The sequence below is a fragment of the Stigmatopora argus genome, chromosome 1 (genome assembly GCF_051989625.1).
Source record: "Stigmatopora argus isolate UIUO_Sarg chromosome 1, RoL_Sarg_1.0, whole genome shotgun sequence".
In the NCBI taxonomy this organism is placed as follows: domain Eukaryota; kingdom Metazoa; phylum Chordata; class Actinopteri; order Syngnathiformes; family Syngnathidae; genus Stigmatopora; species Stigmatopora argus.
The window spans coordinates 14,199,415-14,214,425 of NC_135387.1; the positions used below are offsets into that span (position 1 = coordinate 14,199,415).

General features: G+C 40.2%; 1 protein-coding gene across 2 annotated transcripts in view; it reads right to left on the minus strand.

Moving 5' to 3' along the window:
* Positions 1 to 4,657: 4,657 nt before the first annotated feature.
* LOC144073984 (fibroblast growth factor 14-like) overlaps positions 4,658 to 15,011 on the minus strand; it is a 34,310-nt gene continuing 23,956 nt past the window's right edge. For both annotated transcript variants that reach the window (XM_077600005.1, XM_077600014.1), the window contains exons 4-5: positions 12,533 to 12,731; positions 4,658 to 11,978 (exon numbers count right to left, since the gene is read on the minus strand). In XM_077600005.1, the coding sequence (XP_077456131.1) occupies positions 11,830 to 11,978; positions 12,533 to 12,731 (348 nt within the window). In that variant the 3' untranslated portion in view covers positions 4,658 to 11,829. The remainder of the gene's footprint in view (positions 11,979 to 12,532; positions 12,732 to 15,011) is intronic.

The following is a 15,011-nucleotide window of genomic DNA, read 5'->3' on the forward strand; positions in this document are numbered from 1 at the left end:
GGGTTGTTGGGACTTGATTCAGATGTGCTAAATGATCATGTTATGAGAATTTCACTGCACTCAAAAAATGCCACTAGAGGACGATGTTGTCTCTTCCAGCTAAATCATGCAAGTATCCATTCTGCTTGCTGTTATAATACGTACTTAGTCCATCAAACCACCATTTGGCATTCAGGGGTAGACCTGGACGTGCACAATAACTTAAATAAGTAGACTCTCATCGTAGTTTTAGCATATACTTAACACGCAAAACATGCTGACATTTCCATTGACAAGCGTTTAAATTGGCATTTTCTGCAGGCCTCCACATAGGAGCAATGATCTACCTTTAAAGGTACCAATGAAAATAACAGGGCTGTCAAGTGAACAGCTGCCATTTAATGGCATTTCCCATAGCAAGCGTGTCTTCAAACGGAAAAAGCAGGCTGGATCGACACTTTCATATACTTTAGCTATAGAAAAAGTGTTCACACCTTGTTCAAATGATATGTTTTTGTGATACAGACTGGCGGTGGAAAAATATTTGCCTCCTCAAACTAATTTTCTTGCATAGTTTTACCAATTTATCGTTAAAGATTATATTAGAAAAAGAAAGTGCGTGTAAATGCAGTTTATGAATTGTGATTTGATTTATTTTGCTATGCAAAGCTATTCAAAAAGCTCGTTAAACTTGACAATTTGTTGTTCCAGATGCAGCAGCAAGAATCTAAATTAAGTGTTTTCTGTAGTTGGCAATGAGTTGTTCTTGTATCTATGGAGATATTTTTTAGCCTCTCTTTGTTGCAGGATCATTTTAGTATTTTGAGGGGCCTTTTTTTGAAGGTTTTAGTGCAGCTCTTCAATTTAATTCTACTGTGGAGTTATGAGTAAGCTAATACAAACCTTTTTTTTAACATGAACTTGACCTAATGTATTCTCCTCTTGGATTGAGTTCACAAACTGATCACTGAAGGATTCATTGGTTCCATCAATCACAACAATGGTACTGTTTGTCTCATATTCTTGTTTCTAGTTGCAAAACTGAACCTCTTGAATTATAAATTTGAAACGACACTAGAGGAGGACTGTGGGAAAGCAGATCTGTGCCTAAGACTTCACTTACCGCATTTGAGGAGTTCTCGATGAGGCTGACAAGGTGTGCGTGCATACAGGAGGGTTCAACACTCTCTGTGACATCAAAGACATAAACAGAGTGGAAGGAAAACACCCGATCCTACAATTTTTATGAACAAAACAACACCAGGCTGATCTCCTGCACTAGAACCAATTCAAAACAACCAATTGGGTCACGTGTAAAACATGCAAACTTCACAGAGGAAGGCCGGAGCCAAGTATTCAACCCTTGATCTCAGAATGGTAAATGCAATGTGCTACCCACTCAACCACTATGCTGCTAAATTTCTATTTCAATATTCTAATTCTAATACATTTCTTGTGGCGGTTAATGTTTGATTTTAGTTTGCTGTAAAATGAAATTAAAATATAAATTTTACTTCTGAAACAAAATTCACAATATTTAGCTTTAGTGCATTCTGCTTTTAATCCTTTATTCATTTGCGTTGTCATGTAAAAGAGACACTCACTCGTGTGTGTGTGTGTGTGTAACACTGTATTCATTGTCAGTGATTTTGACCATTTTATAGATATTTTTTTTTTACAATACATGTCCGTAAACAACAAATTGCAAAATTGCAGCTTGTTTGAGGCGGATCATTCCAGATCAAATTTATTTTCCTCAGTCCATGCTGGAAAGACATGCGCACAGCCATCCTCAATAAGTGACTTGGCTGATGCTTTTACGGTTGCCATGGTGCCAAACAAGCATCTCTGGTGCCGGGCAAAAGCAGGCCATGATTGGTTAATCAGTATTCAGACTGTGTGTTTGCTGGGCTGTACACTGTTGAACCAGTGTGTGCGTGTGCAGGTGTGCGTCAAGGTGCACGTGTCTGTGTGTGAATGCACCAAATGTCACTTATCACCTGAGAGATAAATGATTGCTTTCTCACCTCCTATATCCACATTTCTTTCTTCATCAGCCTTATGGTTGCTCCGGAGTGGAGGGAGGGGGGTTGACTGAAAAAGGAGACGGTGGAGGAAGATGGAAAAAGCAAACTTGAAACATAGGACATCACGAAAGGAGCATCTTAAATCTTTGGAAGAAAGGTATCGGCACCCTTTGAAAATGTCATCGCATTTCAAATACACATTGTGTTGCGCTTTTGAATGAGAACTGCACAGAAAAGGAAAGAGGAGTGTGATAGAATAATGGCAGTGTGGTTTGACATTTATCCTTAAAAGCAATAACTGCACAAATCAAACATATACATATATTGTGTGTATATATATATATATATATATATATATACATATATATATACATATATATATATACACATATATATATATATATATATATATATACACACATATATATATATATATATATATATATATATATATATATATATATATCAGTGGTGGTCCGTGCATTTCCTAGTGACGCCTTCAGCAAAAACTATTTTATGGCTATAAAACCTCTACTGCAGCTACAGCTGCGACACATAAAAAATAATCAATAATAACCTCATACAATTGAAATATTATTTAGGAATATAGCCATATTTTACTCACCAAAAATCATTTTTAACTGTACACAATATCATCCTCCTTTCTTTCTTTCTCCCTTCTTTTAAATCGCCATCGCAGCTAATGCTGAAAGTCGAGCCTGTCCTGTCGTATTTATGGCATAGTCCGTCTTGAAAATGGCTTTAATTCAACACAACAATATATTTGCTTTTGCAGCTTGCTCCAGATACGGTGTGGTAGCTCTGGCTAGTCCACTCTATCACAAGCCAATCATAGTTGGTGAAAGTGATGACGTATCCCTACGCGTGCGAGAAGGCAATGACGTATCCCTACTCCTGCGAGAAGGCATTGTGGTGTTGCCAACTCAAAATCTGATTGGTTAAAGCAACAGTCTTATTGACGCTTGTTTAATGCAGCAGACCCTACAGAACTGATTGTGAAGGCCTTGAGGCAGATTTCTGACCCTGGCAACAAATAATGGCTGAAATGTGATTGGTTAAATGCTTCAATATGAAAACACACATCTGGAAGCAGTGCAACCAGGGGGAAAAGCAACAAAAGGAAGCTAACAGACAATTTGGAATTATTTAATAAGTATTGATGGACAAAATATAATTAACATCAGTCTGTGATTCAGATATTTCTTAGGCCAGCAGAGAGGGCCTTGAAGGCCCTGACGGCACACCACTGATATATAAATATATAGCATAGAAACCGTTTTTCGAAAGGAAGAGATACTGCGCATCTGCTTAATTTACGCAGCTGCGTCGCCAATAGCCGTAACCACGCCCATATTATCCACCATATTGAATGTGGAAAAGATGGTGGCTTGCTTACCGCGCTTTATGAGGTGGTTTGTCCTCCCAACTCAACGTCCATGTTTTGAAGATGACGTAGAATAGTCGTTATTTTTGTGGTCTTGATGCTCTAAAACAGTGTGTATACTACAATGAAACTCTAATGCATCTTTAAACTCAAAGAGGGATGCAATAGTAACTATAGCATCCCTCTTTGAATGAATGAACTATAGTGGAGTTCATTCATTCATTCATTTTCTGAACCGCGTTATCCTTACTAGGGTCGCGGAGGGTTCTGGAGCCTATCCCAGCTGACTTTCAGGAAAGCTATGTTTGTCTCAAGATTTAGAGCACTGACTGTTTTCCATCTCTTCTTCTTAAGGCGATATAAAAAAAAGCCAAACAGGAACTTACTTGCGAGGGCTGCCAAAGAACAACACCACTGGAACTCTTGTCTTTGGAGCAATGAGACCAAGATCAATCTCCTAGTAACCCATGGCTTCAATAGAGTCTGGTGTCACAAAGGTGAGGAGTACACAGAAAAATGGCCAGGCACGCCCACCTCATCGAGCCAACTAAGCTCACCTGTCAACATGGCTGGAATGTAATCAAATCAGCCCAGTGCAGTAAAAGCCCGTCTAAAACTCAAATGTATCGCCGGATTGTCTTCAGGACTACCTGAGACTTTACCCACCTGATTGCTCCGTCACAAGCCAACTCCCCTTTAAGCCTCATTGGCTTGCCCACCATCCACTTCTTGTCATTAAAATGTTGCTGCAATTGCCCGTGTGCATCCTGTCCCTGCATTTGGGTCCAAACAACCTCACTCGTGACAGTATCAGTAATGATATATTTAATATATATAACTACATTTATTTTTTCATATATACTGCATAGGAAAAGTGTTGTCTTTGTCAGAGAAATGGCTGATTGCAGTGTGTAGAGGAACCAGCAGCCTCCCATTTCTCACCCATTCTTTGTATTATTGCAGTGGTTGAAATGTGCAAAGATCAATAGCCCAACGTGAGGCAGAGAGTCGCGCCTTGATTTTTTTTTTCTCCCCCCGCACCTGTCCAATTGATTCGCTTTGGCCCGCACCTCTTGGTGTGCGGCAGGCTTAAAATAATCCTGTTGCTGTCTTAAAACCTTATTTTCAACATTTGGGCTCAAGTATATATATATATATATGTATATACGTATTGTAGGTGAAGTCCCTCCCAAATCAAATGTTTTAATATTTGCATTGCAGGAAAGGCAAATAACACAAAGCCATGTTTCCTTTCTATAAATCTTTTATTTAATATTGTTATGTTCTGTGTGTATACAATAAGTTGGACACAAACTGTACAATATTTGCATATTATGGATGTTAGAGGAACTGAACATTGACTCATAGACATTCAGCACTCGCCACATTTTGCTACCAACTTACTGTAACCGTACAGGAGTAACACTGGTGAGATGCAGGACATCAGCTTGCTTGTACTACTGATGTTGTTAATCTTTACACACTCAACAAAAAAACAGGAAAGACAATAAATAGATTAAAAAAAAAAAGATGCCTTCTGACGGTAGAGTAAATTGACTAGTGCAAATCAGTTGCTAAAATGGTTAATAAAAAAATGAGACTAAAAAGAAAGTGTTATATGTATGATTTATCCATCCATTTTCCCATATTATGTACACACACTTGAAACTAACAATGATTCATTCATTCATTCACCTTCTGTATATGATAAATGAATAGTTTTCAATTAACCTAACAAGCATGATTTTGGAACGCAGGAAGGAACTAGAATAAAAACAAGCAATCGTTTCAATAAATCAAATAACCAATGTAGATATAAAAAAAGAAAAAAGAAAACAAAAGCATGTTTAAATGAACTGTGTCAGTGTCAAGATGTGTTAATACGGCTTTGTTTTTTTTTGTTTTTTCAGGGAGAGGTATGGAAATCTCTAAGGCTGTGAATTCCCAGTTTGGAGACAAGGTTAATTCAATGGCAGCCAATGAGTTAATCCAACCAATATATAAGGAATCCAAATGGACTAAATTAAAAACGGTATTTTCCCCACTCTTTTATTAGATATTTTTTTGTATTGAATATATACTTCCTACATGATCACATGCATTAGCCCCAACGAAAGCTTGTTTTGGACCTTAGAGAAAAAACACAAGTGCAACAAGTGGAAACCAAGCAGTGAAGAGGACACAGTTTATGTTACCACAACAAGCATAATGTAGTAAGGCGTTCTCCTGTTTGAGAAACAGAATGAGACGGGCTACATCACGAGCACAGTTTCAACCATCACATGTCCGTGTGTCACAAAAACGTGGCCGCATTTCTGACAAGCGACCGTTACAACACGTCCCCTCGGAAGCAGCACACAGGAGTGTAAAGTAAAAGATGTCCAGCCAGCTTTGTCACCATGGCTCCCTTCTAATTGAAACAGATGCTCTTTCCCTGCGCAGGGCTCTTAGTTGTAGCCTTGGTGCCAGAACGGGCTAACTACGGAGATGCTCACCTTAATTGGGATGTGTGATTAGCAACCTGGAGAACCCTGTTTTATCTGCATCTTTGGTCCGTGGCGCACAATTATTCTTGAATACGTTTGAGAGATCTTCAAAAGCCGCATTCCCCCGGGTGCTGACCCAACAAGCAGATGATTGATAATTCAGAGTTGAAGTGCACCATGAAAAAGATTCCCTCCCGGTAAAAGAAGAAAAAAAGGAGTACCGCATAAATGACAATAATTCATCCCGACACTACATATAAGAGACCAACTCAAATCAAAAACATTACAAATGTTCCATGTTAAGAACTGCAGAACACTGTTCACTAATTCAACAGCAGCAAATAGGTTGAGAAGAACACACAAAATTTGAATGTAATCTCTCACAACTTTGAATCCAGGTTATCCCGGATGTTATCCTGATGAAATGATGAGAAACATGATTGTCAGGGCTTTCTGCTGATTTCCTAGCAACCTTTTACAGCATTACACAAGTGCTACGAAACACGGCAAAGATCCACATTTTGTCTACAAAAGACAAGCACAACACTGGCCAAAAGACTTGAAATTGGCCCATACAGTGGAACATTACTCATGTGAACAGTTGTCCTACATCGGAAACTCTAAGGGACGCTGGCCAACCTTCGAATTTTTGCAAACTGAATTTCTTTGTGAAAGTGAGTCTTGTCACAGATAACAGGCATGGATTTGCTTTTTATCACAGCGTTTGAAGGAAAATAACAAGGCATCGGAGAACCATCATTTTTATGGAGAAATACCACAAAAGCCACGTTTTTGAACCAATCACAGTGCATTACTAAAGAAAGTATTCTTAAGATTGGCCAATGATTTATAGAAATCGAAACAGACAAACATAAGCAGACTAATAGTATTCTATATGGAAGGAAAAAAATAGGGAAGGGACCAAATCAGATATAATTATAAACAAATGTTTCAAATTTTGACATATTTTTGAGTGTTGAGCACACAGTGAAAAGGTTTCCCATTTCCCATGCATACCTGTGAACATATACGTTTTTCCCGAATGTTATAGGTTTTTTCATCATTTCAAATTGTATACGACATATAACAACTTTTGGAGGGGATTTAAAAAAATTAAGTACGTTTTTTGTAAACCCAATCTCGTTTTTCGCATTTTGGCTCCAATCCAGATCATCTCGGCAGATGAAAATGCCATGTACGGCTACTAATATTTTCATGCTTTAAGCATTTTCAGCAAGCAATGTATCCAGACAGTCAAGCTGTCAGCGTCATACATCGACATCTACAGAATGTTGAATTTAGTGCATAGTGCAAAAGGCGCACCGACTGATTGCTACGTCCACTTTGGGGAAAATGTTAGACTTTTAAGTGCGCCCTATGTGAGTAAATATGTGCCACGTTGCATTTGTACGGTCAATCATTGCTTAATAAGGGGAATTGCAATCATTAATAAGAGAAGCAATCGGCCGAGGTTGACAGGTATGCCCATGTGACCCACATTATTGGATAACCAACCACCATCCATAATTAATCCTGTGCCAGTTAAAATCAGGTTCAAAATGGAGGGACGGCGAATCGGTGCTAGCGCCATTTTCTTTTGTTGTTGAAATCTTTTTGTTTTGTTTTCTGAACACCTCACATTGAGGTTGCTGCTGCTTTTGTAATGAGTGTTTGTGTTATTATTATTTTTTTTTAGGAAGTTTATTCCTTTGATGCTCACTTTAATTACGATCTCAAGTTGCGCCACTACAGGCACAGGTTATTTATTTATCTAATGATGTGGAATTGCAAATAGTACAAACGCAGCAGTGTTTTGCCCTAGAAAGTTCCACTATATAAGCCAAACAGCATCGGATCAGACAATCTACAACAACTTCCCATTGAGACGACAGCAGAAATACGCGTGACACATTTCGACATGACAGTTTGTTTTTTTGTTCTTTTTTTGTTTTTGTTTTACCAATTTGAAGCGCAAGAGCGAATGTGTCTGCGCAGGTGCAGAGCGCAAACAATTGACCGAAATGTGCCGTACGAAAAATGAGGTCACCTAGCGACATCCGGTCATGTGCGTCTGCCACGGTCAAGTGGTTTTGGCCACGGGCGCTGACGACCTGCTGCTGAGAAGATCAAGCTGGTCTGATGAGTCACATGGCATTGTTTCTTTCTTTGTGGCTATCTTTACAGAGTGCTCATTCTAATCTGGAACAAAAAAACACTGCTGGAATCTGAGCGCATAAGGCTGAGCTAACTTTAGTGCTAAATATGTGCTGAACAAATGTTATCTTTTTTTTGCTGATATTATTTTAGAATTTGCTGTAAAATAATTCCAACAAATTCCGAACAAACGGAAAAAAGAATGGCGATAGACTTCAATCAATGCATTTTATGGGTAAATAATTGTTCATTTAAAGCGGGTTCAAATTGAAAACACTATGAACGGCGCGGCCCGGTGGAGCCAGTGGTTAGCACGTCAGCCTCACAGCTCTGGGGTCCTGGGTTCAAATCCAGGTTGGTCCACCTGTGTGGAGTTTGCCTGTTCTCCTCAGGCCTGTGTGGGTTTTCTCCGGGTATTCCAGTTTCCTCCCACATCCCAAAAAATGCATGGTAGGCTGAATGGACACTCTAAATTGCCCCTAGGTATGAGTGAACGTGAATGGTTGTTTGTCTCCTCGTGCCCTGCCATTGGCTGGCCACCGATTCAGGGTGTCCCCCTGCCTCTGGCCCAAAGTCAGCTGGGATAGGCTCCAGCACCCCCTGCGACTCTAGTGAGGATAACGCGGCTCAGAAAATGAATGAATGAATGAATGTATGAACAGCAGTGGAATATTAAAATGAGCATTTGAAATATCATTGCCATCTTAGACCTCTCATTTTACATTTTAAGTTGCCACACTCCAACAAGAACAGCCTATATCAGAAACTGCAATGCAAAAGATATGATAGAATTATATGCCAGGCTCACATTTAGAATTTTTTTGAACGGATTATTAAATTCCAGTAAATAAATAAAAAAACTGATTAAAAAAAACATTTGGCCTCAAGATTTCACCAGGTGAGGTTAAGGCTCTCCTGTTTTTTTTTCCTTTTCTTTTTTTTAAACGGATAGTGCATGAAAGTAGTAATACTTATTCTTTTGCCACTTTCGCACATGAGTAAGGCATGCTACCATCGTAGCGGCCTCGGCTAACGTAGTCATGTTGAGGGTGCAATGCATCGTCATGCGCTAGAGTCAGGACAGTCCTTGCTGTCGCCAGAGACGCCACAGTGAAGCCAAGTGAGGCTGTGTTTAATTCTTGTTAGCAGCTTCATGGCAAAGTATCTCTTGGTGATGTAAATGCTCAGTGGGACAGATTAGGCAATAGGACAGGTGTGTGTGTGTGTAGCCCTCTTACAGGGTGAATTCTCTTCTTCACCCTGCTTTCTCTGGATTCAAACTCCCGCAAGTTGTTTTCTTGTATACTATTCTACCTGGCTCTGTTGTACTTTAGTTCTCTGCCTTGCGACGACTGGCCTCCATTTCTCATCTCTCTTTTATGTATGCCTTCTTTTCTCTGAATTCACTTCCCCTTGCCCCCTCCTCGCATCAGATCACAATTTGATTATAGTCCATAGAGAGATTGTCTGTTAATCATAAAAAAAAGGGGCTGAAAGCAAATGTTTGACGCAATCCTACAGTAACCTCTCCTCATTGTGTTCATCTTCTCAGATATGACCTGGACTACACAGAATAAATTAATTGGATGTAGTTTGAAGCCAACCAGCTTCACTGTCTTTTCCACCTTTTTAAATATTTAATTATAGGACTTCAGTTTAAGTACTTTTTGGACTATAAGTTACACTAGCCAAACAATGTAGAGTGAAAGGGGAAACAAATTATATTAGTCGCCCTAGAGCATAATTGGCATTTTTAGGGGCATTTTTTTAATTAATGAGAAAGCATGAAACTATTATACATTAAAGTAAGAGTAAAATAGGGAAGAACAGGCAAAATAAAGGCACGCAGGCCTAGTCAAACTGTAAAAAAAAGTGTGACTTATAGTATGGAAAATACGGTAACCTGAAGTTCACTTTTCTTAGGGCTGATTGAACTTGAAATTTCAACCAATTTCCAACCAAAAAATTTTTACGCAAAACTTAATTCAACATGTTAACATTCTGAACTAAATGTTCCAAATTTTAGTTTAAATAATTTGAAGTCCATTTGAATGGTGAGCAGATAACGTGTTTGAAACCTCCATAAAAAAGCCAGTGAAATTGTTAGAATTGAGATTTGAAGTTCAATCAACATGTTTTTTTACAGTGTAGTCTAGTCCAACTCCTTACATACTATATAGCCCTGATATAGTACCACATTTGCCCTGTGCAAGTGCTAAAATTTGCCATGTAAGTGAACGCTGCATACCTAAATGACTTATTTCAAATAACCATGTCAATCTTACTTCATGTAGATTGGTGGGTACTGGGCGTGCCCACCCCCGCTCAACTCATTCCGTGCCATTGACGGTGACAGGCATCCAATCCATTCGACTTGGAAGAGTCCCAGTTTAAATGGATTAGATGTATGACACTGTCAACGGCAGTCAAACATTAAAATCACTCCGAGCCGCAGCTCTCGTGCATTTGTATAAACAAGACGAGAAGGATCACAGTATACTTTTCGTTTAAGACACGATACGCACAACTTCTAGATTACTTCACTGGCGTCTAAACAAAAAGCTCAGTTGTTGAGCGAGTCTCGAACAGATTGGAGCCATGTGACGGTCACAGTGAATTATCGGCTTTCATCGAGCAAAGAAGCAACATTCTGAGGGAGGCAAACATTTCTGCACTATACATGGTCTAACTTTCAGTGGGTCCTTAGGACCACCATTTGAAAAAACATGACAATACCTTCAGGTTTCATATCATTGACATATTGTGGCTTTAACATAATTTACCCTGTTCGCTTTTACCCTTCCACCTTTATCAAGTTGTTTGCAAGGCAGCAGGTTATGATACACTGTCAGAAATGGGATTTCATTTCTTTCCCTCAAAGTACAATCAATGTTTGCAGTACATGGCGCTACCATTTTTCTTGGATGTCATGCAGTTTTTTGTACCTTTTTGGAGCATCCAAACGGTACGTCAAGCATCCGATATACGGGCCATTGTACGCCATCATTAGACTGTGTGATACTTTTCTCTGAGAGTGCATAACGTTGCACGTTCCCTTTCAGCTACATTCTCCGTGTCCTCTGCTATTTCATGTAAACAGTAACGCTGCCCTCAGCTTTAACTTTGTTTGAGTCATCTTTTGCCAGAATTCTTGAAGGACTAAATGGGGAAGAAGTGGTGGCATTCTTTTGGTGCTCGCCAGGGAGGTAGCAACTGAAGTGCGTTCGTTGTGTATGGGCACAACTCTTGGTTTTTACCGGCATTTTGTGTCCCTAATCCCGCAATGAAACATGCTTGACTGTATTTGTCGAATAAAAACCCCACCAGTAGGGTTTTTATTTCAGGTCTGATGCAGAACGTTGTGTGCTGCATCTCTTGCACTCTTTCAAATCTATATAGTGGAGTGTATGTATGTGTGTGTGTGTGTGTGTCTGAGGCAAGCATACCTGGCAACCGAACATGATCAGTGGACAAGGAGGCCTCTTAGCAACAGACTGTCACAGGAAAACACCGGTGGAGAGGACACATTTGTGTTTGATTTCAGGAAAAGCCTTTCCAGCACAGACAGGGATGTCGCACTGCTGCCACCTTGTCGTTTTCCTTTTTGGCACTAAGCCGTCTACAACATCACTTCTGTCGTATAACGTGAGCAGTGGGGCGCTGTTAACCAGTCTCAACTTTGGAGTCTTGTTGTGTCACTTTTGTGGCAGAATCGCAGACTTTTCCTGGCCTGGTTGCTTGTGGACGGAAAGGGGGAGTGGGGCTTGAGAGGGCTGCGCTATGTTTCCTCCTTGTCAGGTTTGCTGACAGGCTTTCCGCCGTTCATGACCACCGGCTCGCTGGTTGTGCTTTTGGAAGGCGGGCCCCCGGCGATCTTAGGCGCCGCCTCTCCTACATCGTGCAGTGAAGGCTCTCGGTACATTGCAACTAGGGAGGAGATGATGAAAAAAAAAATGAAAAGGGGAAATGTTAAGTGTATTATACGAAGCCCAATTCCAATAAACTTAAGACAGGATGTAAAATTGCAAAGTGTCTTTAACCTATACTCAAATGACTACAGTACAAAGACAGAGTTACATTTAAACTGATTAATTTAGTTTTTTTTAATGTTACAATGACTGTATTTAGTCATTTTAAACTTGGATTTGGGAGAAGGGGCAGTCTTAAAAAACAACTGTTGGCATCAATTCCACAGTTGATCAAATAAAATATGTGTCTTTATTTTCTATTATAAATCCTGAAAGGCAAGCAAGGATGTGGCGCAGTGCACCACTTTGTGAAAAACAGAGAGCAAAATAAATAAATAAATAAAAATCCAACCATAAAAAAAAACAATTCACTGAGCCCCCCCCCCAATAAAAATCTGTAAATATATATTAAAATCGATAAAATCAACAGATAGCCTTTTTAAAATGATCTAAATTGATATGTCGCCGGCAATAGCAAGTGGTCAAGAACAACGTGACTCAGTGGGATTTTACCTTCTATAGGCTTAGGCAGGAAATGTGCAGCTGGTTTGGTCTTCTTGACTCGGTTGCCCTTCATGGCCTGGCCTTCCTTGTTAAGGCCCAAAAACCAGGCCCGTCCAGACTCCTTCTGCCTGTACAGCATGGAGCTGTAGATCACGTAGTAGTTCTCGAACACAGACTCCTTAAATTTGCACTCCGGGGTAAACATTTCCTAAGGAGACGGGCATGAAAAGACCAAACGTCATCATATTGCGACAATGTATAGGAGGTAAGGGAGGAAAAATGAGGGCAATTGGGAAAAAAATGGTGCGTAGGCGCCACAGCTTTTAAACACGTTGATTGGTTTGATGAGCTATTTAATCAGGCAGTCAATTCAGTGCCCAAGGTGACATGTTTGCATTGATTCTTTTGTTCTGGACGCAAAAGCGTTGTCAGGCTGACGCAAGGAGAGGAAATTATGGAAAATTTGGTGGAATGGTACATCTCACCCTAACAGTGGCTACTTAGTCTCCAAGAACAATATATGTATTTTGGAATACTGACTATTGACATTTAATTAATAATCACTTCAGAAAACACACAAGCTGTAAGCATAGTTTTGCACAATTGTATTTGAATGCATCTCCCATTTTTATTGGGAGAAGACCGAATTGTAGCAGAATTTTAATTTTTACAAAGATAACATGAGTTAATAATTCTAAGTATAAATATATATAGCCTATGCCACATGTGTCAAACCAATTCCGTCGAGGGCCGCAGTGGGTCCTGGTCTTTGTTCCAACCGATCCAGTGCTGACATTTTAACCAATCAGGTGTCTTCTAAGATAAGTAGGACCTGACTTTAATTAACTGATTACACTTGCAAAAGGTATCCTTTTGTTGAGTTGGAATGAAAACCTGCACCCACTGCGGCCCCTTGAGGACCGGTTTGACACCCCTGGGCCCCTATGCAGTGGCCTTTTCTACAAATTTCTTAAGAGTACCATGCTTATCGTCCTTGTCTGTGGGTAATTCTTACCCAATCAAGTAGAAGTGGTGATGTGTGTTCACCTCATAATTAATCTAATAAGTGTTTTGTGTAAACACAAACAGTTGTTAAGTGCTTCTATTATTGCAAATGGCAGCAGTATATGATAACAAATGTAAGGGTGCTATTTATACTAATAGGGGAAAAGACAAGTCCACAATATATAGGCTTCTTTAAATGAAAACAGTTCATTTCTAGTAGTGCCCCTCCGATGGCGTGGGGCTCAAACGCAGAGCTTTTCTCCCTTGTGCGGTGCGGCAACATTGTACGTGAGCAAGTTTTATCGAGCCGCACAGGAAACGTTTAATCAAATCCTTAAGCAATGGATTGGATCGTGACCTAAGCCCCACCCCTGCAAAGTTTTTAGCAAGTCATTTCGGAATTTAATCCAACTCCCAAACAACAAAGAAATGGCAATGAGAACAAGTGCGCAACGGTAATCCTCTTCTTCTCCCATGAATGAACTGTCTGCGCGGATTAACAAACGTTTCGATGAAGTACATGTCCCAGGAGGCCCAAATAAACCCCCTTTTGGGTATATTTGTCTTGGCCTCCTCTTATTGGCTGTTGTGGCCTCTTTCCAGAAGCACAGACACATTGTCATTCAGCTCAGGTCTGCCGGTCCGAGTCTCATAGCAACATGAGGAAGAGAGGCGACAATGTAGCCGTGGCAACCAACCAGCGCTGAGAGGGAGGGGTCAGTGTGTGAGTGTGCGTGCGTGAAGTGGTTGGTGGGTTTTCAAGCATGAGGCATGAATTTACGCGATGACCACGTGCTATATTTAAGTATATTAAGGTATATTGTTAATATAGAGCTTTCCCACAAGATTGTTGTTTTAGAAAACAACTGTGGCAAGTCTAAAAAGGGGTTTCGGTAAGCAGCTGTGAGTAGATTGTGGTGTTTGCGCACTCATACACACGCAAACACACTTGTGGCTCCAGGGGATGAATGGAAGGAGGTTCGGGAGCATTTGCTCAGCTACAAAATGTGACTAAATAATTGGTTGCTGACAAAATCAGGCAGCTGATGAAGATTGAACACTGTATTTATGATACGAGCATGCCGCCACCAAACGCGCGTAGGTGACTGCTCTGATTTGAAACCGTCAGTCAATTTTGGGGGGATTTAATAGATTGTAATACATATTCAGGCTCGACCTTGGGCTAATATTCATTATTCATTTGTTGAGGAGGATGATTTTTGTGTGTTTGCGCTGAGTAGGGAAGCCATGCATCTTTCAAAGCTGCTTTTAGAATAAAAGCTGTTTGACGCTGAATCTCAAACTAGGTGAGTCATTTCAGCGGCGCTCGACCGTGAGGTCCCGTCATTCGTTTCTAAATAGCAGGAGGGCAAAAGAATGAATGAAAGAGCGCAGGGTGAAGTGAAATTGGGACATGAAGAAAAAAAAAGAGGGAGAATAAATCACAAAGGCGGGACCACGACAACAACAGGCTCCCGGTTGG